The sequence below is a fragment of the Euwallacea similis genome, chromosome 4, assembly GCF_039881205.1.
Source record: "Euwallacea similis isolate ESF13 chromosome 4, ESF131.1, whole genome shotgun sequence".
NCBI classification, from domain to species: Eukaryota; Metazoa; Arthropoda; class Insecta; order Coleoptera; family Curculionidae; genus Euwallacea; species Euwallacea similis.
Window position 1 is genome coordinate 939,310 of NC_089612.1, and position 23,523 is coordinate 962,832.

The 23,523-nt window shown below is 35.9% G+C and overlaps 6 protein-coding genes across 7 annotated transcripts; 3 read left to right on the top strand and 3 right to left on the bottom strand.

The window, feature by feature from the left end:
- Positions 1–1,636: 1,636 nt before the first annotated feature.
- Positions 1,637–4,240, bottom strand: LOC136408616 (RE1-silencing transcription factor-like). Its single transcript, XM_066389708.1, has 7 exons — positions 4,136–4,240; positions 3,727–4,054; positions 3,471–3,623; positions 3,261–3,419; positions 2,967–3,202; positions 2,594–2,911; positions 1,637–2,540 (listed from the first exon to the last, which is right to left on the bottom strand). The coding sequence occupies exons 2-7, from the start codon at positions 3,865–3,867 to the stop codon at positions 1,838–1,840; spliced, it is 1,710 nt and encodes a 569-aa protein (XP_066245805.1). The 5' UTR covers positions 3,868–4,054; positions 4,136–4,240; the 3' UTR covers positions 1,637–1,837.
- A 291-nt stretch (positions 4,241–4,531) lies between these two features.
- Positions 4,532–5,413, top strand: mRpL48 (mitochondrial ribosomal protein L48). The gene is made up of 3 exons (XM_066389743.1): positions 4,532–4,746; positions 4,801–5,061; positions 5,126–5,413. Exons 1-3 carry the CDS (start codon positions 4,648–4,650, stop codon positions 5,291–5,293), a joined length of 528 nt encoding a protein of 175 aa, XP_066245840.1. The 5' UTR covers positions 4,532–4,647; the 3' UTR covers positions 5,294–5,413.
- On the bottom strand, positions 5,299–9,535 carry Mtmr6 (Myotubularin related protein 6). 2 transcript variants are annotated; one of them, XM_066389703.1, is made up of 13 exons: positions 9,379–9,535; positions 9,176–9,289; positions 8,807–9,121; positions 8,496–8,756; positions 7,773–7,905; positions 7,490–7,722; positions 7,188–7,438; positions 7,004–7,132; positions 6,817–6,943; positions 6,605–6,767; positions 6,349–6,497; positions 6,111–6,287; positions 5,299–6,056 (listed from the first exon to the last, which is right to left on the bottom strand). In XM_066389703.1, exons 1-12 carry the CDS (start codon positions 9,400–9,402, stop codon positions 6,147–6,149), a joined length of 2,040 nt encoding a protein of 679 aa, XP_066245800.1. In that variant the 5' UTR covers positions 9,403–9,535; the 3' UTR covers positions 5,299–6,056; positions 6,111–6,146. The 2 variants fall into 2 exon arrangements, with proteins under 2 accessions (XP_066245800.1, XP_066245799.1); XM_066389702.1 differs by having other exon boundaries at positions 5,299–6,287.
- Positions 9,536–9,699: 164 nt separating this feature from the next.
- Positions 9,700–15,905, top strand: mRpL19 (mitochondrial ribosomal protein L19). Its single transcript, XM_066389759.1, has 5 exons — positions 9,700–10,059; positions 15,099–15,232; positions 15,288–15,447; positions 15,497–15,674; positions 15,727–15,905. Exons 1-5 carry the CDS (start codon positions 9,780–9,782, stop codon positions 15,854–15,856), a joined length of 882 nt encoding a protein of 293 aa, XP_066245856.1. The 5' UTR covers positions 9,700–9,779; the 3' UTR covers positions 15,857–15,905.
- Dna2 (DNA replication helicase/nuclease 2) lies at positions 10,284–14,804 on the top strand. Its single transcript, XM_066389757.1, has 2 exons — positions 10,284–12,490; positions 12,873–14,804. The coding sequence occupies exons 1-2, from the start codon at positions 10,511–10,513 to the stop codon at positions 14,793–14,795; spliced, it is 3,903 nt and encodes a 1,300-aa protein (XP_066245854.1). The 5' UTR covers positions 10,284–10,510; the 3' UTR covers positions 14,796–14,804.
- An 82-nt stretch (positions 15,906–15,987) lies between the features above and the next one.
- yem (yemanuclein) lies at positions 15,988–23,161 on the bottom strand. The gene is made up of 9 exons (XM_066389758.1): positions 22,885–23,161; positions 19,427–19,546; positions 19,078–19,375; positions 18,951–19,024; positions 18,733–18,898; positions 18,352–18,673; positions 18,064–18,303; positions 17,589–17,672; positions 15,988–17,540 (listed from the first exon to the last, which is right to left on the bottom strand). Exons 1-9 carry the CDS (start codon positions 23,050–23,052, stop codon positions 16,778–16,780), a joined length of 2,235 nt encoding a protein of 744 aa, XP_066245855.1. The 5' UTR covers positions 23,053–23,161; the 3' UTR covers positions 15,988–16,777.
- Between the last annotated feature and the right edge of the window lie 362 nt (positions 23,162–23,523).

The following is a 23,523-nucleotide window of genomic DNA, read 5'->3' on the forward strand; positions in this document are numbered from 1 at the left end:
ATTCCACGCTCATAAAATTTTTTGTCTTTGCTGGCAAAAAACTGATCGAGGTGGTTTTTGACCTCATCATTTGAGATGAAAGTTTTACCGTCTAAAAAATTTTGGAGTGACCGGAACAAATAATAATCCGATGGTGCCAGGTCTGGAGAATATGGTGGGTGTGGCATTGTGTCCCATTCAAGCTGTAAAAGCTTTTGGCGAGTGACCAAACTTGTGTGAGGTCTCGCGTTGTCTTGGTGAAACACTACACCTTTTCTGTTGATTAGTTCGGGTCTTTTCTGTTGAAGTGCATCCTTCAGTTTGTCCAGCTGCTGGCAGTAGACTTCCGAATTAATCGTTGTGTTATCCGGTAAAAGCTCAAAAAAAACGATTCCTTTAAAATCCCACCAAACAGACAGCATCACCTTTTTTTGGTGAATATCGGCTTTGGAAATGGTTTGAGTCGATTCATCTTTTTTGCTCCATGACCTCTTGCGTTTGACGTTGTTGTATACAACCCATTTTTCGTCCCCAGTAATGATGCGCTTCAAAAACGGATCATTTTTGTCACGTTTGAGAAGCGAATCGCAGACGTCAATGCGGCGACACAGATTTCTCTCTGTGAGAACATGGGGAACCCATATATCGAGCTTCGAGGATAATCCCAGGCCTTTCAAGTGGTCATAAACTGTTGAATTCGATAAATTTAACTTCAATCCGATCTCACGTGTTGTTATTCGACGGTTCGCATCAACTAATGCCTTTATGGCGTCTTTATCAGCTTCAACCGGCCTTCCCGAACGTGGTGCATCTTCGACATCAAAATTGCCAGATCGAAATTTAGAGAACCAGTTCTGACACTGGCGTACTGTCAACACACCTTCTCCATACACATCGGTCAATTTCTTTCTGGCTTGAACAGCATTTTTACCCTTTCTGTAGTAAAACAGTAGGATATGTCGAAAATGCTGCTTATCGCTCTCCATATTTAAAAGGGCACCAACCAAAAACTACTGCGTAGAATTAATTGAAATGTTTCACACACAAGCCTTGTTATATGAGCTCTCAAAGCATATAAAAATTATATGGCTTAAGTGTGAGGTTAAGTGCAAAAAAATACCATTAAATCCTCTGTCGGGAAAAAACGAAATTACTTTCCGAACAACCTAATATTTTACAATTTTTTAATCGTCCAATAAATAAAAATCGCCAAACATGTTCCATCGTATCAACCAAAGCTGGTTATGGCATTGCAATGATAGTTCGGTATCAAATGCAGTGAAAATGGGAATTGCTTTGGGGCTATTGCTAGTTGCATTTGCTTCAGTAATGGATTCACGTGTTATCAAGACAATCCTCCAGTGCCCATCGATTTAGTAATCTCCGCCATATGAAATATAATTTACTTGACAAATTTTACCACTTTTTCAACGCCACTGAAGACTAGTTTAGTCTTTGTAAATTTACACTTTTTGCATTCATTACCATGTGGTTGAAACAGCTGTGATATACCCCAAAATTCAACATCGTTAGTTTGCCCAATATTCGTCTAAAATATTTCTGAAAAACTTTGCTGTAGAATATCGATTTTGCACATTTCCTGTTAACTAACGTATTGAGTCCTTTTTATCGACTTTATTAAACTCAACTAACGACACAGATGTTAGGTAATTTAATAGTAAATTTAGACATTGGGTAACACTTAATTCATAATTAATATAATTAAGATTAGTTACTTTCGGAATTAACAAAAAAGAAATCATAATTTTTGCTTGATTTCAAAAGTCTTAAAAATAGAAATATACAGGTCAGTACAAAAAGCTTATAATTAAATCTTAGCAATTATCAATCATTTTCATCACCCAGTACCTCCTTTATGAACCTGATTCACATGCTGCTTCAAGGCGAATTTACTCTTTGGCTGAAAAGAACACAAGAAACACCTCAAAACCTTATTAGATTCATCATTTTCGTGGCCTTGCATGTGACTCAAAAAGTTCTCTCTGTGAATGGTTTCAAAGTTGCACACATTGCACTTATGCGTCACTATTTCCGTACCTTTTTTGTGGGACATTGAGTGCTTTTCATAGTTGCTTTTTAACCTCGTTTGATATGGACACAAGCGGCACTTGAACATTTTTAAAAATTGACCGTTAAACCTGAATTTATTGACCGTTGCACTAAGTTTGTTCATGTTCATGTTCAAAATAGGCGCCTTGATGTGTTTCTCCGAAGGAACTTTGATATTGTAGTTGCTGTGATTTTCCAGGTGTTTTTTGTAGAAATGTGGCTTTACAAAAACGATGCCGCAATGCGGGCATTTCTGCTCTTTTTCCTTTTTATGCATTTGTTTATGCAGCTTTAAGTCTTCCCGATTCAGAGTCTTGAAAAGGCACTTTAGCTGCCTGCAGTGATAAACTTTTTCTTCGTCTTTCTGTGGTTCTTCCAAAGGGGTTTTCATGGAATGAACCCTAGTCATGTGAGCCTTCATTCTACTGCCGAATTTCGTTTTAAATTTGCAAATTTTACATTTTCTAAGAATAAGACGTTTTTTTGGAAATCTAGACAAAAATAAAATCAAAACCGCATATACGATTATGCACAACAAACTTACTCATCTTCACTAAATTCTCCTTCATTCTCTTCTTTGTTGCTGGGTTTTTCCTTTGCAATAATTTGAGCTTCAAGTGGCTTTGGAGTCCGAGTTTTAATAATCTTTCGAATCTCAAGAAGATCTCTCTCATCAGTTACAGACACTTCACTGTCACTATCAACCTGCATATTATTTGCTTTAACTATCATGGAGTCATCACAGTGTTCAAATAACTCTTTATACGAGTCTGATTTGTCTTTTTTAATATTATGCAAATAATCGTCTGTTAAGTCAATGATACCAGTTTTTTGTACATTATTTGATTTTTGAGGAGACAACCTGGAATTTCAGTAATTAAACACCTACTCAAAGCAAGATGGTGTTAATGAAGTACCTATCACAGTCATCATTTTCCAAAGCTTCCGTATCCCTAATATCCTCAGACTCCTCTATAGAAACAGTGAAAGAATACACATTGTATAAGTTTATGTTTTTAAAAACAAACTTCTTTTCAGAGTAATAGTTAATTTTTGCTTCAGTGTCAAGACACTGCATTACAAAGTGAAATTGCTCTTCCAACTGTTCGAGGCAATTGGCACAAATGCTAGGATCTTTTGTTACATTCAGACCCTATAATTCAAGAACAATTAATAGACGTGCATTTAAAACTCAATGTCTATTACTGTACAATTTCTGGTAGACATTTTTCCACCATATTCTGTAAAGGATCCCCTTCATAGCTACAGAACTTTGTGTAGGAAGATTTTAATCCCAAAGTCAGACAAGTTCTACACACCTCATGTTGCTCCGATGCTTCTTTAGCCACATTAGTAGTCTTTAGTAAAACCTGGATAATATTGGGTTAAAATTTTATTTTTAATTAATGGGTGAACATTACCTCTTTTAAGCTTACAAGTACAGGAATTTGGGGACAGACAAATTCCTGAATTTTGTCTTCAGCCTCAAGACAGGAAGATTTGAAGCTGTAACACTGCTTCAGGGTTTCAAAGCAGCTCTTACAAATCACGGGAGATTCGCATATTGATAAATTCTGAGGGTAAACATTATATTTTAAAATTTTTAGTTAATAACATGAAATTTGAAAAAATATGCTTTAACAATTTCAAGTGACCCTTCTATGTCTTCACACTTACCAATTCTGACAGGATAAGGTGCAACATTTCTTTAACAATTCCATGAAGTAAAACAGTAGAATCACTGCCTGTTTGGATCTCTCCAAGGCACAGGCGACAATAGTCAGGAACTCCAGAGTGAAAATTTCTTTTAGATTGCATTTCTTTGAATATGCTTATTGTACTAAATGTTTAGTATTATGTACTAAACATGCATTTTTTGGATAGTTTTCTTGTTGAAGAGTCCCTTAAACAATAAGGGCCTGGTACATTTTTTAAGTTATCTAACACACAACACACTTTATGTTCTTATAGGCAGTTATGATCAAAAGGTTTAGGTCGTTTCCTACTGAAAAAAAGCATGAAATGACTAATTCTGTTATACATTTATAATGTCTAAGAGTACTGCAGAGGGACTATACGACCTTACCTTTAAATTCTTTAATTTTCAGCTTTTTAATAGCACTTTAATATGATTTGATTAAAAATAATATCAAAAACTTTAAAAATACCTGTGTCTGTTGTTATGGCCATAGCACATAACTTCAATTATTCTTCGCTAGATGTAACTACCATCGCCTATTTTCTGTCACTATTTAGTGACTTATTTTTACAAAGTTTTTATGGATTATTCAAAACGTTTTGGTTCTATTAATTTCCTATTGTCATATCATGAGGCATGGAAATCATATCCAATAGCAATTTCAATGCAATTTAAAATATTCTCTCACACTTGAATCAAATTAATTTTCATATCGTTTAATTAATACCCGCGAAAAGCAAATTCAATGCTTCATGTAAACCTAGTAAAAAAATTAAATGACTCTGACCGACATTCTGTAACATAACCATATTTTTTCCCTGAACTTTATTATTAATCAAATAATTATTCTTAAAGAAATAAAAGTATTAAACTCGTTAAATTACCTTTAACACAGAACCATGAACGTTCTTCGTAGGTCTCTGAAACGAAACTTTTTCAAATCCTCCTTAAATAGTAGAAATTGTAGTGGATCTCTCTATGAACCCGACTACTTAGAGGTGATAATTTTAATTTATTCCCCTATAAAGTCCAAATAAAATTAATTCTTCAAGGGAATGAAATCCAAAGTACCATTATATGACACTTTAAACATTCAGCTAAGAGGCTATGACTTCCCAGTATTAGAAAGTTACCAAAAGTATTTACACAATATCATCAAAAATATGGATATAGAGGTAGAGGATGCTTGGGCTTGTCCAGCACAGGACCTGCAAGTATCTACCTATAAACCTCAAAGTGAGATTGTGAACGCACAATACAAATTACAACTTTTCAGTAGGAGTATTCAAATGACAGATTTGTCAACGCTTCAGGTTTGTTTTTCCATTGTTTCCATTCCATTGTTCGTAAAGTACTTATAGATAATTGAACTTTTAGCTGCCAATATTGTTTAGAGTAATAGAAGCCACTTTGCCTATAGGGGTTATTATGAATGTGGTGAATCACGAGGAATTCCATGAAGAGGAGAGATATGTGCCTGATAATGAACTTAACAAATTAAAGGATCAGTTGGAGGAAATGGGGGGTCCTTCAAAGAAAAAATAGCAATGTTTGGAGTGTGCTGCTTTCTATATTAAAGAGAGAAAGATCACATTGTATAATTTCTTGTAGGCTAAATTAAGACTAGGAAAGAATTTATAATACAATAAATGCTATAGTAATTTATGTTTTATACTATCCACAGGAAAAGCTCCTGAAATGAGTGAGAAGATTCTCCCATATGTCTCAAATTAATGTGGAAAAGTTTTAATAAAGTGTACATCTGAGGTTCTTAAAGTTTGAAATCTCTACTAAAGACTTCAAAATGATACCTTGGGAAGATTTTTATGGTATAAATTTGTGAAACCATCTACTAATCAACGGCTTAATCAAACTCATCAAAGAAACTTACAAAAACTACAAATTTGAGCCGCCATGTATACAGGGTGTGTCTGAGGTTTAATCAGGAAATTGTAACACTAGAACTTAAGAAGAATTAAACTTGTGCATATGTTCAAGTATACCACAATAAATAAAACCCCAACCACCTTTAATGTATACACAAAAATATTATTCCTATTTCTTTCAATCTCATAAGTGTGAACTAGTGAAGGACGCATTAGTCAATTCAAAAATGAATATTTATAGTTTATAAAATTAAACAGAACCGACTAAATGAGATTTGGTTAACTGAATCATGATATCACAGAATAAAAGGAAGTTCTTGTATGCACCTAAAGGGTGGCTACAGCTGCTGAATCTTTCGCAAAATACTTGGTGCGCCATAAAACTCAGATAGGGCTCCATTTTCTTCTTGCTATTGTACGCGCTACAGCTTTAAATTCAATCTAAATATCTAATATTTTAATACTTTGATTTACACTCAATGTTTATTTCATAGTGACTTAAGCGCGACCATTTAAGCGTCTAAAGAATTTCCTAAAGCATCGAAACAAGGTTTGCACACGGGAACTAACTTTTGCGTGTTATGTCCAGGCAATGTGACTTGTTTAGTGATGCATCGCACGCAAAAGATGTCTCCGCATTTCCTGCAGTGATTCTGAAATCATTAAATAAATTTTACAGTATCACTTTAAAAATAATTCAATTATATAGATTACCTTTTTGCTGAGATGGTCGAATGCAGAGGAACAACTACATTCAGTAGTATTTCTCATAGCTTTCCAATCTACTGCCACAGATTCAAGTTCTTTGGATAATTCGTCCATTTTTGGAAGGTCATTTCTGTCACGTCCATTTAGTGTATCACCTAGATAATTTTCATTTCTTTTAATAAACAATTTTTATACAGCTAATAACAACAAATAAGTGAACTCGACATAAATTTGAGCATTTATTTATTTCTATATGACTAACTTTTTAAAGGATGATCGTGATCCGCATTCTTAAGCTCCTTATTCGCCTTTTCATAAAGCAATTTATTGTCCAAGTGGACGTTATCACACAGCTGCTCCTTATTGGGCTTCGACCTTTTTTTTTCCATTGTCTTGGAAATCAGATTCTTCACAGACGTTATTCGCTGGAAAATGTTATTAAAACACAACCATCCGCCTTAGTTCTAAAAATACCTTTGCCAGATATTTAACGTGGTCGTCTAGGGAAAAAGAATGATCAGAAGTAGCCAAAAGCAATTCTGCAACAGGTTCCCTTGGATGAACTCCGCTTTCAAACCTATAGTACATTCCCCTCCAAAATCTATCAAGTTAAAATTTTAGTATTCCCCAATCAAACCCTCATAAAAACGACAATGCCTACCTTATATTTTGCGGTATTAATTGAGGAGACAAAATTCTAGGGGTCTCATTAGGGTCATACAAAGGATTGAGATATTCATCTAAGTGATTCGCCATAAAACCCCAGAGGGAATAGGTGCGTTCAGACAGTCTAAGAAACATCTTTTCCATTAGCAAAGATAATCAATATCAAAGCCTTATAATACCTCAAATCTACTCTATCTTTCTCGCAATTGCCCACAAAAGTGCCATACTGACAAGAATGAACATGATCATGAATCGTGAGCAAGAAATTTTCATTGAATTGAAAGGTGCATGGAAATTGCTGCATCAGCTGCCAAGTGGCATCCAAAAGCTGCGTGAAAACAGGAGAGATCTCCCTGCTCTCAGTCTGGATGTGTCCACATCTATCTGAGAATTTGTGGCCAAAGGCCAGCCAATCTTTCTCTATTAATGCCTTTTAAATGCATAATATAGAAACCTATAATTCAAGTCAGACAACTATTACCTGATAGCCAGAAATAGAGCGATAATACGGATCCAAAAGTAAAGTGGCTATCGAGCAGACTTGAGCAGTCCGGTCCCAACCATCTGAGCAATGCACTACAACACTAATGCCCTCTTCTAGAGCCTCAGCTATAAACAGTGAGGTATCGAGAATGGATTTGATATGTCTGACCCAACCGCTCGACTCTAAACCACTTAGGAAACTGTTCATTGTAGGGTTTTTTTGCTCACATGCTGCAATTATTGATATTTGAGAAAGTTCTTGAAAAAGTGAGTGGACTTACTTTCGACAACCTTGAGCAAACTATTTCTCATTACATGGATATTTTCTACTCCCAGAAAGTGGAATTTTATGTTTTCATAAAAAGCCTCATTTTCATAGCCTTTCCCTGCAGCTCTATTTGCCATTGCATTGATCTGATTAAAGGGATGTGTTTATTAGGGTCATAACAATGTAGAAATACTGACAAAAGTAAACATATGAGAATATTTGGAATTTTGATTAACACTTAACTAGTATTGCAAAGTTATTTTAGACTTGATAAACGTTTATTCTAAACTTTCAAAAAATCTGACTAGTTTGGAGCACTGGATATCAGATATATTCTCTATTATTGTTAACTGACACATTTCACTGTAATTGTTGCTATTGGATCTATATTGACGTTAATGTGAGAAGTTTATTAGGCCAATTTTGGCTCCACTATACTCTGAGCATCATTGTTTTTAGTATTAGTAATACAATAGAAAAGTTAAAAAAATCAATTATTATTAACAGATGAAATGTACATTTCAATTTACCCTTGTATGCTTTTTGTTTAAATTAATTTGTAACGATTTCTTTGACTTTAGTAGTAAAACAGTCATAAAAACTTTCTCTTTCTTTAAATTGTGTTTTTTTGAAAACAGTTTATACATTACCACATATCTTAAATTTATCTATTTTTGTTTAGGTAGTATTTTTCTCACTATTATTTAGGATTTTTAAGAGTGAATATTAGCATTACCTTAGGTCTGGTATCAACCACATACATAAATGTAGCATTTGGGTTGGTTCTCAACACATGATTCAACATTTTCTCATCCTCAACACACCTGGCACTAAACCCTGATAAAGGCTGACTGCACCGACTTATACTAGCCTTATTATGATGCAAATAAGACAAAACTGGCAGCCTCCCTTTAGAGCGGAAGCCTGAACTCCCCCTAAGAGTAGTTTTTGTGGCTGAAGCTGGGACATAGAGATATCCCGGATATGTGTCACATAACTACAATGATTTCACAAGTATGTATTTAATATCAAGAAAATGACTCTCACCTCATAATCTTCATTTAATTTAGTTAATGCCCACTGATCATTTGGAACCCCCATTCTCTGATACTCAGACTGCAAATCAAAGAAATTCCAGCCAACATTCTTAGGGATTTCATCTGAAGTATAAGTAAAGCAATACAAATCCTCAATGTTGCTTGGTTGAGAAAGTTGCTGTAGAGTCACATATATATCATGACAATCACGTTCTTTGGGAATTACAAATGTTACTGATAGAAAGGTTTTAGTTCTTATCAAGAGAGGCGAGCCTGTGGTTGTTAAGGGTAGCTTTTCAAGGCTGGCTATATGCATGTGGGGCACCTAGTTGAAGCGAATATATTAAGACAGTTTTATGTTAGGTAGCACAGTTATTACCCATGTTTCTTTTTTGGCTTCTGGATCAACAAATATTAAATGAGTTGCAGTCAAATAGAGGGTTCCTTGGGAAGAGGTTTTTGAGTATCTATCCAGCATACGCACATTTTCTACCTGACACCAGAGAAATTAATATTTCAGTGAAAATTCTATATATTTCTACATGGAAGAGCTGTTCTAGTTTTTTAATCTTTCACATTTACCTTGGGAGTATGAATCAACTCCATATCTCTGTCAAATAAACGGAGCAACGGAAAAGGGAGTTTTGGTACTAATTTTTGCAGTATTTTGATAAATATTTTAAAATTACTTAATAATTAAATTTTAACTTATTTATAAACAAATCTAAACCACTTCCAGCAATAAACCTTTAAACGTCACTATATTCTGACGTTTCATTTAAGAAAACGTCATCTAAAAATTACTTGTGAACAAAACCATATGAAACCAGCATTGCCAAATCTATGCGACTGACATACATAAAAAATAAAACGAACTAGACTTTTAGTACAAAATAACCTCTAAATCTAAATCATAGTTTAGAAAGTTCGATTTAAGTTACGACTAATTTCAATATAAAACTCAAATTTCATGATCAAATGAAATGTTTTCCTTAATCTGCAAAACCAAGTGTCTAAATAAATTGCCAGAGGCATCAAAATCGTTAGCAGCCCTATCCAGTCAGGCCCTCCCAGTTTCAAGTGAGAAATCTCCAAAAAACAGCAAGGATAATCTTCGGAAACAAGTTTTAAACTACAGGCATGTATATCCAGAATTTCTGCCAGATCCCAAAGTGGAATTCCGAAATAAATTACGGGAAAAGCTAGAGAGGGCTGACATGGTGGCTCGTCGAACCCAGATTGATATTCCTGAGTTTTATGTTGGTAAGCTGGAATTTAAATAATACAAGTCTTTTGGGTAGCTCTATATTCAATATTTGAGTAGTAATGTTACAATGTTTTTAAGTACATGATCAGCCTCCTGAATTTTTGGTTAAACACCTTTGTTAGTTGTTTTTTTTTCTCGTGGGCATTTTCTATTTTATTTTTGTTTATGCTCTTTAATATACGGGGTATAATAGTTATTATTTATTATTAATAATTAGATAATCAATCAAAATAAAGGTTGAATTTGGATTGTAGACAATTGTAATGATCTTGCATTGGATTCATTTAAATACTCCCTCCCAATTTATGTGGAGTTTTACGAAATACGGCAACATTGTTTATGTTATGCTTAGCAACGGCGGCAAATTTGACAAATAAGCAATCTTAACCTCAATTTTTAATTTACGTTCTCAAGAACTTAAAATTTTTAAACAAATCTTTCTTTAAAATGAGAAAAGGGTCTGCCAAACGCAAAAGTGGTCAAGGATGCATGAAAATCTCTTCTTTTTTCACATCCCAATCCGACTTATCTACAACTCCAGTATCACTATCAGAACTCAATGGTTCCCCAGTTGCAACAAAGCAAGAAATCGAATATATAGAGGAAGAATCCATAAGCTTACTACAGCCTAAGACTGAAAAACGCAAACAAAAGACCCCTTCTAGTGTAAGCCCACCCAAAAAAAAAATTGATGTTAAATCAACACCATCCCCTCAGCCATCAATGAGTGGGATAACCTACAATAGCACTTTTGTTTTTGATGCTAAAATGTTGCCTTCAACTAGTGGGGGAACACCATTGAAGAGTCATCCACGTATTAGCGTTAAAACTCCTGAGAAATTACTCAATTCCAAGGCCTTGGAACAATTCTTAAGTCCGGTACAAAAGGGGAGAGATATTTCATATAGTTCTCCTGTAATAAATACTAAAACGTCCAGCAGCAGTTTGAGGTCTAGTGGAAATAAAAGCACCCCTGAAAAAGCTAGAAGAACTCCCAAGAAATTATTTGAAAGATCTCCAAAGAATTTAAATGAGTTTAATGTAGAAGTTTTAAGGAATTTTATTAAACTTACCCCCACAAAGAAGGAAATTAGTGAAGAATTAGAAACTACTCAAATTCAAGAACTAAATGAAAAAACTCCTGTCAAGAATGCATTAAATGATACACTCATATCACCGACATCAAAAGTGAGAACTAAATTAGATTTTAGTGGCTCCAGACAATCCTCATCATCAAATCCATCAAAGGCAATGGTGTCTCAAAAAGAAAATCAAGATACAAGCAATATAGACTTGGATATTTTTGAAGACAGTTGGGATGCAGATTGCTTTGATCAAATCAGTTATAACTTGGATTTGTCCACCTCACAACATTGCAAAATTATATCCTTAAATCACAAAACTAATGAGATAATTATAACCATAAAATCTACATTATCTGAAGAACAAGCAATTTGTTTCTTGCAAGGTTTCTGGCTGCACTGCAAGCTGTGCATTGGCGACACTGTTCGCCTTGTGGCAACTAAATCTGAAGACAATTGGCTGATCAACAACAATTCTGGATACATAGTTTTTGAACCAGATCTACTAATATCCACTACCTCTGTGGTAGGCTCAGTTTTCTGCAAAAGACTTGCAGTTTTTAAAGAGAAATTTCATGGCTTTGATTCAACAAATAAATTCATGATTATTGGACAAATGGTTCATTCATTACTGCAGGAGGTTTTAAGATGCAAATTGTCTGATATCCAAGATGTTAAAAGATGTGCACTAAATATTCTCAATAAGCCTGAATATGTTAGGAAAATATATGAAAGTGGAGAGTCTGTAGGATTTATTTCAGAGGAGTTTCTTAATTATGTTCCAAAAGTGGCAGATTTTGTCAATGTTTATGTAAGCCAAAAAAACAATGTGAAGGTTTATAAGAATGATAACTGGAAAGGAACTATTAATGCAATAGAAGATATTGAGGAAAACATTTGGTGCCCAGATCTTGGAGTTAAAGGAAAAGTGGATGTTAGTGTGAAAAGTGGCTTAACCTTAATGCCTCTGGAAGTTAAAACTGGACGTGCCAGTGTTTCTCTAGAACACCGAGGACAGGTACTGCTTTACATAATGATGATGTCCAAATTAGGCTACCAAGTGTCCTCTGGTCTACTCCTATACCTCAAAGAGGGGATTTTGAAGGAAATTCCACCATCAGAAGTAGAGAAAAGAGACTTATTACTACTACGCAATGAACTGGCTTACTACTTGTCAAAGGCTCCCAAAGTGGTGTCCTCCAAAGAAGGCAAATACTTGGAACCACCAGAAGTACCTGAAGTCATTGATCATCCAAGTTGCAACAAGTGTTCTTATAGTGCAATTTGTATGGCTTATTCCAAGTTTTCAAATGAGGATATTGGATCCAAAAGAGCTCTAAGACAGGTAAGTAAAAAAGATGTTTAATTGAAAAGAAAGGTAAACTGCTGAATTCAAGATGGGTGAAATAAAAAAAAACTACAGGAAAGTCTAGAATATAATATCATGATATTTTAATTTCCTGAACTAAGTCCAAGAAATCAATTTAAAACATTTTTGAAAGAGCAAATACAGGAAAATATTGGAAATTCTTGGCTCTAGTTGAATCTAAAATGAAATCACCATAATGCAGAAATTGAAAGAAATTATGTATATAAAATATGAAGTGACTTCAGAAAAACGATTTTCAACATTTTTGTATTAAACAGTTTACTCCTGAGTTGGAAAACACATCTTATTTCTTAACAGTTTACATCTTCTGTTATCATTGATTAATACTATTTTTCAGGTTCACAACAATTTAAGCAGTTTTATAACTTCAGCCCACATTGACTACTTCATGCATTGGGTTTCTCTACTCTCCCTTGAAATGCCCAATCACAGTGGCATGAAAGATTTACGAACCATCTACACCATGCCTCCAGAAGAGCGAAAAAGCAAAGGAAAATGTTTGATTTATCTTTGCATTTCTCAAATTTGCGAACAATCGGAAAATGGAATTTTTTTAACAACTTTCAATTCTGAAAATAATGCTGTACACGATAATTTCTTGCTTAGTGGTTTGACTGCAAATTCCTATGTTGTTGTAAGCATCCGAACTCGACCCGCAATAGCCTCAGGCTTCGTTTCGGACATATCTTTGGACTCTATAACTGTATCTTTAGACAGAAATCTTGACATCAAATTCAAGAAGGAAATCTTCTTTATAGACTCCTATGATTCAACCATATTCTTGACTTTCAATCTATCGAGTCTAGCTTTAATATTGGACACCACAAAATATTCAAATCAGTTGCGAAGCATTGTGATTGACAAGCAGCCCGCTACGTTCCTGCCCAAATTACCGAAAGTTCTAGCAGACAAAGCAAAACCGATTCTAAAGCGTCTTAATAGAGTTCAGCAAAGAGCAGTTTTGAAGGCTATAGCTGCCAATGAGTATTTTCTGATAAAAGGCATGCCAGGGACCGGAAAAACTGCCACAATAGTTGCTCTTATACAACTTTTATTAGAACTGAACCAGACTGTTCTTATAACCAGTCACACGCACTCTGCAGTGGATACTGTATGCTTGAAGCTTATAACTTTTGGAGTTAAATTCATGCGTTTGGGCAACGAAGCCAAAATGAATGCGCAAGTGAGAAATTATTCTGAAAATTTCCTCACTAAAGACTGTCAAAGTGCTGAAGCTTTAGCAGCAGTTTATGATAGCGTTCAAGTGATGGCAGTGACGTGTTTGGGGTCATCACATGTGGCCCTTTCTAAGAGAATGATGGATATCTGCATAGTGGATGAAAGCACACAAGTGCTGCAATGCTCAGTCTTTAGACCTCTACACTCATGCAAAAAGTTCATTTTAATTGGAGATCCAGATCAACTCCCTACGATAGTTCGGGATAAAACTGCCATTGAACTAGGGATGACTGAGAGCTTATTTGAGCGTTTAGATAGTGAAGAATGCCGAGTTTCTCTTAATTTAAACTACCGCATGAATGAATCTATAACGGCCCTAGCGAACGCTCTTACTTATAATGGAGAGCTGGAAATTGGGGCTGAAAGAATTGCACAGGCCACAGTGAATATCCCGCGATTTGTACTAATCACTAAATCGTGTCAGAACTGGATTGTAAGGGCTTTAAGCCCGAAACTAGAAAACGCTGTTCAGTTTGTTGATACAGGTCCCGTGTGGAATTTAACTAATACAGTTTCCTGGGCATTGACCGAAAATCTCAGCGAGGAAGACCATTCAATGGACAATCAAAACATCTATGAAGCCGCAATAATTCATACTTTAGTCTCGTCATTAGTGAAACAAGGAAAAGTTCCCCCTCAACATATAGGAGTTATCGCCACCTATAATGTGCAAGTCTCCCTCCTTCGCCATTTATTGAAATTCTCAGATGTGGATGTTAATACCGTAGATCAGTTTCAAGGCAAAGACAAGGAAATTATAATATACTCCTGCTCGAAATCGAAAGATCTTCGTAAGGAATGGGTTGACAATAAGTTTGATTTGACTGAAGATAAAAGGAGGCTCAACGTGGCTATCACAAGAGCCAAACATAAGCTCATTATAGTGGGTGATTTGCAAACTTTGCAAAAATATTCTACCTTTAAGAAGATTAAAGATATTTTAGAAAAAAACGTTATTAGATTGAGAGAGGTTGAAGGGTTCAAATGGGAGAGTCTTTTTGATTTAAAGCCTTTAGTCTAGTTATATTAAGTAGCCTAAGAGTATTAAAAATGGTGCTGTATATTTTACTTTTCTCTTGTTAAGTGATACTGCCTTTGAGTTTTTAAAATTATTTTTGTAACTGTAATATATACTAAATAAATATTTATTTTTTAGCCACTTTTATTCTGAATGATCCTATGCATACGTATGTTCCAGTATTTTGTAGTAATTGATATGGGTTTTTTTATTTAGAGGTGTGGATCATACGCAAGTTTACATCTTCCAGTTTTTTTATCGAGTTTTTAAACAATGTTTTCCAATATAAACCTCTCCCTCTTTTAGGCTCCGTTTTGGCCGTAACTTCATCCGACCGTCACACCCCCGGCAAAACACACAGATTTGTAGGAATTTGCATAAAACGAGAGGGTTGCGGGCTTCGAGCTACATTCATCTTAAGAAATGTTATTGACCATCAGGTACTCCCCTGTGCGCTCTAATCTAAACTTCTCGTCTTAAACTTTTTATATCCAGGGAGTGGAAATTTTGTACGAAATGTACGATCCGACTCTCCACAAAGTTGAAGTACTGAGACTAGAAAAACGCCTTGATGCAGAGCTTTTGTATCTCAGAGACGCTTTACCCGAGTATAGCACTTTTGACGTTAACATGGATGCAGAACTTTTGCCTGAAGGTACAAATACTAACTCAAACAAAAGCTTGTTTCCGAAGCTTTTTTCTAGGAGCTCAAGTACCGATAAATCCAATCAAGGTAAAACTGAAACCCAGACCGTGGTTAGAAAGATGGGAAAGGCAGCATTTGAAAGGATTACAGGATTTGGAGTTGCCAGAAAGGTTTTATGAACGTGCAAAAGAGTTGGATAAACCTTGGGAGAAATATGATTTAATGAAGGAGTACATGTAAGTTTTATATGAATTTTTATAGACGGTTTCTATTTTTTTTTTGTCACAGGAAAACCATCCCCGAAGAAGAGCAGCTGGAAATATTCGGGGAAGTTCAAACAGAGCTTCACAAGTTGGAGGTGCAGAGGAAGAAGATGAAGAGGAAGCGAGTTTTTGTCAAGCCAAGCAAATTAGCGTAGATTTATATGAACTTGTATTAAGTAAAAAGAATATAACACTTTTTAAGTATTATTTCTGTCTTTTAAAGCCAAATTAGACAATTTTGACATCTACTCATAATTTAGGAAATAGGTAAATAGAAACAATGAAATGCAATCCATTCTTTAATGTACAATGGCAAATAAATATACTATAAGGGAACGGGAATACTTATATACATTTTCCGATATTAATTTACAACGCAAAACTTCGAAAATTCAAGTGGTGCTTGTAAAGGCAGTAGCACGTTTGTATTATTTACAATGGGAAAAGAACTATACAAAATTAAGGTATACCTATACAAAAATCACATTTTTCTTAATAAATTGAGAATAATCGTTTAATAAAAAATGTGATTAGAACAAAGAAACGACAAGTTCGTTTGACAATCGTTTGGAAATTCGATAACAAGGCTTGAATTAAATAATTCTCCATTTTTTTTAATTACAAACACTACAAAATGGTGGCTATATCATTCACGATAGGCAATATAAGTGGCCAAAATCGAACTTTTCCTTCTAGCTCGACCACAAAAGATAGTCGAAAACTGTTAATCATTCTACTAGACTTATCTCCAATTTATATTGAGAATGCTTTATTCGTTTTTTCTTTTCTTCTATAGTTGCCGAGATTTCCTATATAAACTTCGAATTTTGCTCACCCATTTTCGATTTGCCCCAACACAGCCTCAAAATCAATAATTTTAGCCTGATCGCGATCGTAATTGTTTTCTAAAAGATTGTCTTAAACCCTTCAAAATTCCGAACTCTCATTTGGAAAGAACAAAAGCCAACGAACATAACAAAAAATTAAAACCGAATTGGTCTTTCAATATAAAAAAATCCAGTGATTGACCAATCGTCTTTATTAAACAGGATTTTTGAGCAAATAAGAATCCAAATTCACTGCTTTTTATAGCAATTAGTGAACTTACTGGTCTCTGCTGCCGTATGTGTAGCAGCTAGCTGCTTTTGAAACTCGTTGGGGTTCCATATATCCGTTCCACATATCCTTTCACACCCTTGATTATAGCTTTTACTATAGGTTATGACCGACGTTCCCGAGTTGGACGCTTCCGATTTGGGCTCCGGCCTCTTCTGAAGCGCCAACAGACTTTCAATGGTTCTCTGCACATCCTCTTGTATATCAGATTTTTTCGAAAACGGCACAATTTTACTGTTCTCAATTACCGACTTTTTCACGGGCATATCAGTGAGATCGATTACTTGGCTTATCACAGGCTCTTTGCTTTTCGAACTTAAAACTATCACCCCGTTGTCCTTTTTATTGTAAGAAGGTTGTTTTTCCACCCTCTCGGGGCTCTCCATGATGGTGTCATGTGGCTCGCTTTTCGCGGCACTGCAGTTCCCCAATTTCTCGGTTAAATTAATCGGAGTGAAGGTCACATTTGAATTAACAATAGTGGAAGACGGCGGCAGCTTTTGGGAATGCTGTTTGATCATTGCGGATTTTGGATCGGGAGTTTTGATCGCCAAAGAGGAGCAAAATTTCCCGAGCACCGCCATTGACATCCAGCCTTCAGGCCACAGAGTGAGGACTTGCTTTTTCAGGTAATCGGTTAAAAGATCTTCTAACTCGTTCTTGGATTTACCTTCGTGTAGAAAACAGCGCTTTTTAAAGCTCACCACGTCCCGAATCATGCGCCTAAATAGTGTTCCGTTAGAGTTATCAAATATCTTTTTATTTACTTACTTCATTTCTTCATGCAGCGGAAATCGTCGCCTCGGCGCCTTTAGATTTTTTAGTTCTTCATTGTTGGCAGCTTCTTGGGAGAATCTAGGGAGAAATTTTAAAATAAATTGAAGAAAGGCAGATAGAGACGCAATGTAATTTATGGGTAAAATTAAAATTATTACCTTTAAGAAAAATAAACTGTTGGATAAAATACACTAAATGACTGACTTTCTCCCATTTCCCACTTATATATTTACCATTTCATCATAATTAAACATCAAATTCTTTATTTAAAAAATGTACGTTCATTTGCTCACAAATTCGTTATTTTGCGCATTCATCATTTCATCATCGTTTTTATTGTACCAATTGATAAGATATTATATTACTTATATTACTTAGCCATTTTGTCGCAATTTAGGTCGTAGCAACTTGTCAATAATTTTCGCATATCCAAAAAAGGTGCAACAAAAATTCGAAAAATTGGACTTACTTCTTTTGTAATATCCTTTGACATTCCTTTTCGTGATTGGTTATCAAGGCCGGCATCAGCCTTACAATTTGAGTCTTCAGACTCCCAATTGTCCTCTGTAGCCTCCTGTTCTCATCCTCATAAACCAAAGATCTAGCGCGCTTAACTAAGGTCTCTTTCCTGCATCGCACGAAGGGAGCTAAATGCTCGTATACTTTGGCCCTGGAAGATCTCCCCAGAACTTTGCATTTCCGTTCCAAACTACAATTTTCCCGATAAGCATACGTCTGAATTATTAGGAAATCTTACTTCAGCAATAGAGTGTTAACATTTCCGCTGAAAAATTTCACTTTTCCCCCGTCTTTATGCTCTCTAGATGCCTTTTTGAGGTTCTCGATAATGTCTTGAATATCTGCAGGCAGATTTTCCGGCAATTTAACTACTTCCTGTGATTTCCCTGGTTCTAGAATCTCCACAGTTAAGGACAGTTTATTACTGTTGCTGTTTACATCAGCTGCTCCATTTTCCTCTCTCAAATCGTCATTTCTCGCTATTACCGAGTCGATCGCGGCAACAACACTACTGAGCCTCATCGGTTTCTTGTTTTCTTTAGATATATCTTTTGCTGGATCTATATTAACATCAATAATATTAAATACTAATGAGCTTTTGTGACATTTAGACGTTTACCTGCTCCGTTTACAGGATCTTGCCTCTTTTCTCTCAAAAGTTCCTTCACAGTACTTTTCTGCTGATTTGTCAATTTTGGTTTTTTAATTTGGATTTTTTCTGGACTAAACAGCTTCTGCTTAATGGCTAATTGCATACTTATACTAGGTTTTTCGCCGTTTTGATTCTAATAATTAAAACCGTATAATTAAAACTGAACCAAAAAAAAATTAAATTACCTTTTGTCCTTCGGCACTTTGGTTACTATTTCCTCCTCCTCCTCCCACACCTTCTTCTTCACTAGACTCTAAAACTCTCTAAAAAATCCAAATTCGCATCATTACTACCAAAAAATAAACCTTGTACTCGCCTTCCTCTTAATCCTCTTATTACCCTCCTCTTCTTCGTTCTCACTAGCATCCTCACTTCCGGAACTTTCGGACGAAACCCCTGAGGTGGCTTCATCGTCTGTTTTAAATTCCAAAGCTCCGCTGTTGATGTAAAACCCTCCGAGAGCAGTAGTGACATTATGAGGTATCATTTCATCATAGCCGTCAGTGTTATCGATGAACGAGTCATTTTCATCGTAACCGGCACCGATATCTGCGTAATCATCTTTGCGCCCTTTATGCTTCTTCTTGGCACCTCCCATCATTCCGGAACCCTGAACATTCGAATCGTTAAAAGTTTGGATTTTTTTTTTCAGTATATTTACGTATTTTGCTTCCATTTCGAGTGCGATACGTCGTACATCGTCGTCGTTGTCCTCGTCGAAGGGATCCAGCCCATTTGGCAGGGCTTCCAAGGGTTCTTTGGCATTTTCTTTCGTTTTTTTCTGCAACAAAAACTTGATAGGTATCTCAAAAACTGTTGGAGCTGGGATACCAAATCGCCAAAAAAATTGAAACTTGAGCACCCTATATAGGCAAAAAAAATATCGTTATGTTTTTGCTCAATGATCTTATTAACGTGAATGTTAATTTCTTATATGCGGAAGAAATTCAATTTGTATAAATTCCTAATTTACTCCTGCCAGTTTTTCACCATACTCGTGGCTATTATTTTACTGTTTTGAGCTGCAAATAATATTTTGAAGCATCCTTTCGTATCTTAAATTCAGGATTGTAGTTCATCAGAGATTTAGTAACAGTAAACCTCGTTTACTTTATTTGATCGGCGGCGTAATCTCTCTTTTGACCCGTAGTACGTTACACCCTTTATACACGAGTGAGATATTTTTAATCTTCTACGCACAAGTAGAATAACATTATAGCTGGCCTTTTGACTAAAGGCGGTAATAGTTGTTTACGTAACAGGCGAAAAAAGTCACTTTTTAACGTACGAGCGTGCACGTTGCGCACGACCAGCGGGCGAGGGCGGCAATCAGGCTCGTGCGTTAAGAAATTTTCTTACGTATTATGTATAATATTTTCCCCCCGTATACCAAAAAATGAAATGAAACGAGTTTAGCTGGTTGAGACTCGAACCCGGGTCAACGCAGCGGAAACTCGACACTACTTTAATTTCGTTAATATATCTGCCAAAGTTTTGTAATGGTCGACTAGGCGATGCTTTTGGCATTTCCTGTTGTTGAACGTTATTATCGAAATTAACATCTTTTTAGTATTTCAGAGACACGTGGAGTGTAGCTAAATTATTGGTACGTTCCTTAATTGACTAATACAATACTATTTCAGTTTGTTACATTTACTTTCGTAGGAGGGAAATAAATTAACGGACATTATTTTCACTTTACCATCCGTTGCTAAGAGCGACGGGTGTTATTGTAATTGTACAGTCTGTTGCCATGTACGACGGCCCGAAAAAATATAACAATGCCCGCTGATTGTAAACTCAGTGTTTCCGCCGTGGAAATTAAGATGTAAGCAAACAATTTCGGTCCATTTGTGCGTAAATGGGTTCGCCCCTTGTTTAATTTCTCAGGTGTACCAGAGCCTAAAAGCCTAAGTGTCTCTCATCGGATAAATCAAGCAATCACGCCCACATTTACTTCACATATACTAGCTATAATGACAAATTATTACATTACCTTACAGATTGGTCAGTTGCCCACTTACTTCAGCTTTGGCGAAATCTCGCAATAAATCATGACCTCTCCTAATACATTCAAAATTAATATCGCGGGCGAGTGACGCGTTCTCCTCCTTTCGCTGAAAAAAGACCACCGACCACGTGCGTCCCAGTCCGTCCTTGTCTCGCTCACGCAACAAACCCGTTTCGTGCGGATCGCGACACGCCTCGGTTTAAATTTATTCGGCCACGCTGCCAAGTGTACATGGGAAAAATCAATGGAAATTATGCCAATTATGTCGGGTTATCATTAAAAAAGACTTCAGAGTAGGCAGTGAACCGTAAACGTAGGGCGTTGATTGAAGAACCTGTTTTTTTTCTTCAAACCTCTCATTAACAAATGAATTGATGTCAGATGTGCCTCATATTTCGACGGCTTCAGTTTTTTCTAAAATTCTTACTCTTTAGAGTTTGCATTGGGCAGAAAGAGGAACGATAACGTTGATATGCTATTCATAACTGTTGATAAAATTTATGAATAGTAATCATTAAAAAATCCTCAAGTAGATATGGAATATCAGAGGCACGTCTTGGAGATATTACGTTTATCCGTTATTTATTGTCATTCAAATGTTAGACTGTAAACAGCAACGCACCTAATAAAGGCCTACGTTTACGGCTCACCGACTTCTGCGAAGTTTCCTTAATGATCACCCGTTACAATAATATGGTAAGTGTGTTTGGCATTTCCTCGTGCCTCGAATGGATAGCATTAAGATTTATTCTCAGATTATTAAGTAACATTGGCAACGCCGCATTTATCTTGGGTATCGGAGCTCTGGGTCTCAGGTCTGAACGGCACGAATTTCACCTCCTCGCCGATTTTGTGCTCCTGATAGAAGCGCGCCATTTGATTTCAACAATAATAAAAGAAAATTAGCGGTAACATGTTTTTTTGCGCTAAAAATCAGAACATTTTCCCGGAAATGGATTTGTTCTTATAATTTTTCAAAAAATATTATATAGTTTTGATTGCAGTACGGTAGTTCCTTCCAAAACAAAAAGGACGCGGCTACCTAACGCCTTACCTAGAGCGTGACAAGAGGTTTGTCGTTTGCCTTGATAACTCAAAGTAATGAGAAAAACTATTTATGATGTTGCTGATTTGCAAAAAAAAATCTATACTGTTAATAAATATCGCTATTACTTCCCTCAAAGTGTATCGGTTACCGCAATTTTATCCATCTCGACTGTTTTTTTCCGATTAAATGGATAACGCCAAAGTCAGGACGTGGCTTCGATTTAATTAGTATTCTAATTGAATGAAACTAAATAAATATCGCCATTATACATACAGTAACTTTCTGTCCATCAGAGGTAATGGAAACATGAAACTGTTAAACAGCACAATCAAAATTTTAAAGATAATAATTCTTGCAGACTCCCAATTTTATGACCACAAGTGACAACGCTAGTTTCCAATATCCAATATCTGTGTGAAATGCATAACGCGAAAAATCCTAGAAAAATGCCACTTAAAAGAATTATACTCGTGGCAAAAATAAATTCCTTTCAGGGTATCTTTACAGCATATCATACCTAGCAAATATCCGAGTGCTTACTAAAAACAGGACCATTACATATACGAAAAAGTGTACGTGACCGACTGGTTGCATGGCTATAGACACCAAGAAGGGAGCAGCTATTTTAGCAGTTGGGGGCCTTTGGACCGAGCAAAAGGACATAACCACAATCGATATTTACCAGCAAAGCCCTGGACATGTCTTATTGCTTTTTGCAGGGGCCTGTGCCTGGTAAAATGTGCCGGTAGGCAACTTTGGGACAGGCACGTTCTCCGCAACTTGAAACCCACATGTCGGTCGCACAAAGCGATTTTTTGCTAAATATGCTTCAAATATGGCGTCTAGAATGAAAATCAAATAATTAAAGCTGCCCTAAATAAGTTTTCGTTGGTATTGGGGATATGAAGGTCCGAGAACCACTTTGAGGCGACTTTACATGGGAGAGGCACTGGACGACTTCAACACGTAATTCCTGGCAAGATATGCAATGACAACCTTTTGCCTTGCCATTTGGAGCTTCGAATATATTTTAGCAGACCATTTTAAGTCACAAGATTACCTTTGCAGCTGCTAGCTCGTCCTTATAGTGGAATATTGGGCACGTATCTTCATTGGATTCTGGCACTGACACATAAACACGCACAGTTTTGCTGTACTTCTTGCCGCCCTTCTCGCTGCTTTTCTGCGGTTCTAATGTTGTCAGGAGGACACGTTTATTGTCTGACATTGTTCATTACAAAATTTTTAATACAAAAAACAAGGCCCGGCTTCCCTCCAACATGTTTTAAATGCACTGCTCCACTAGTACACGATGGAACCAAACAAGCGAAAGCTATTCAAAGTGATTTTAACTCGTTGCGCAATTCTTTGCGCATGGCATGGCCAGTCAAAACAGGAATTTGACAAACGGCTGTTTGCCAGTTTGTGTTAAGCTTAGAGAGATGGCAGCAAAGTGATTTTAATTATAAATCTGTAATTCATGTTTTTTTTTAAATTGTGTTCATATATTACAATCGAATACGAAAAACAAATGTATTTTGCATAATATATACTTGAAATGCATTGAAAAACTGTAATAATTAATTTAATTCCCTAAAATTCCCCTTGCGGCCTCTATTGTGCATTATCAAAAGCTCTATGAACTTTGATAAATCAGAATTTGTGTCTAATTTCAAATTTCAAATTTTTTCCACGCCAT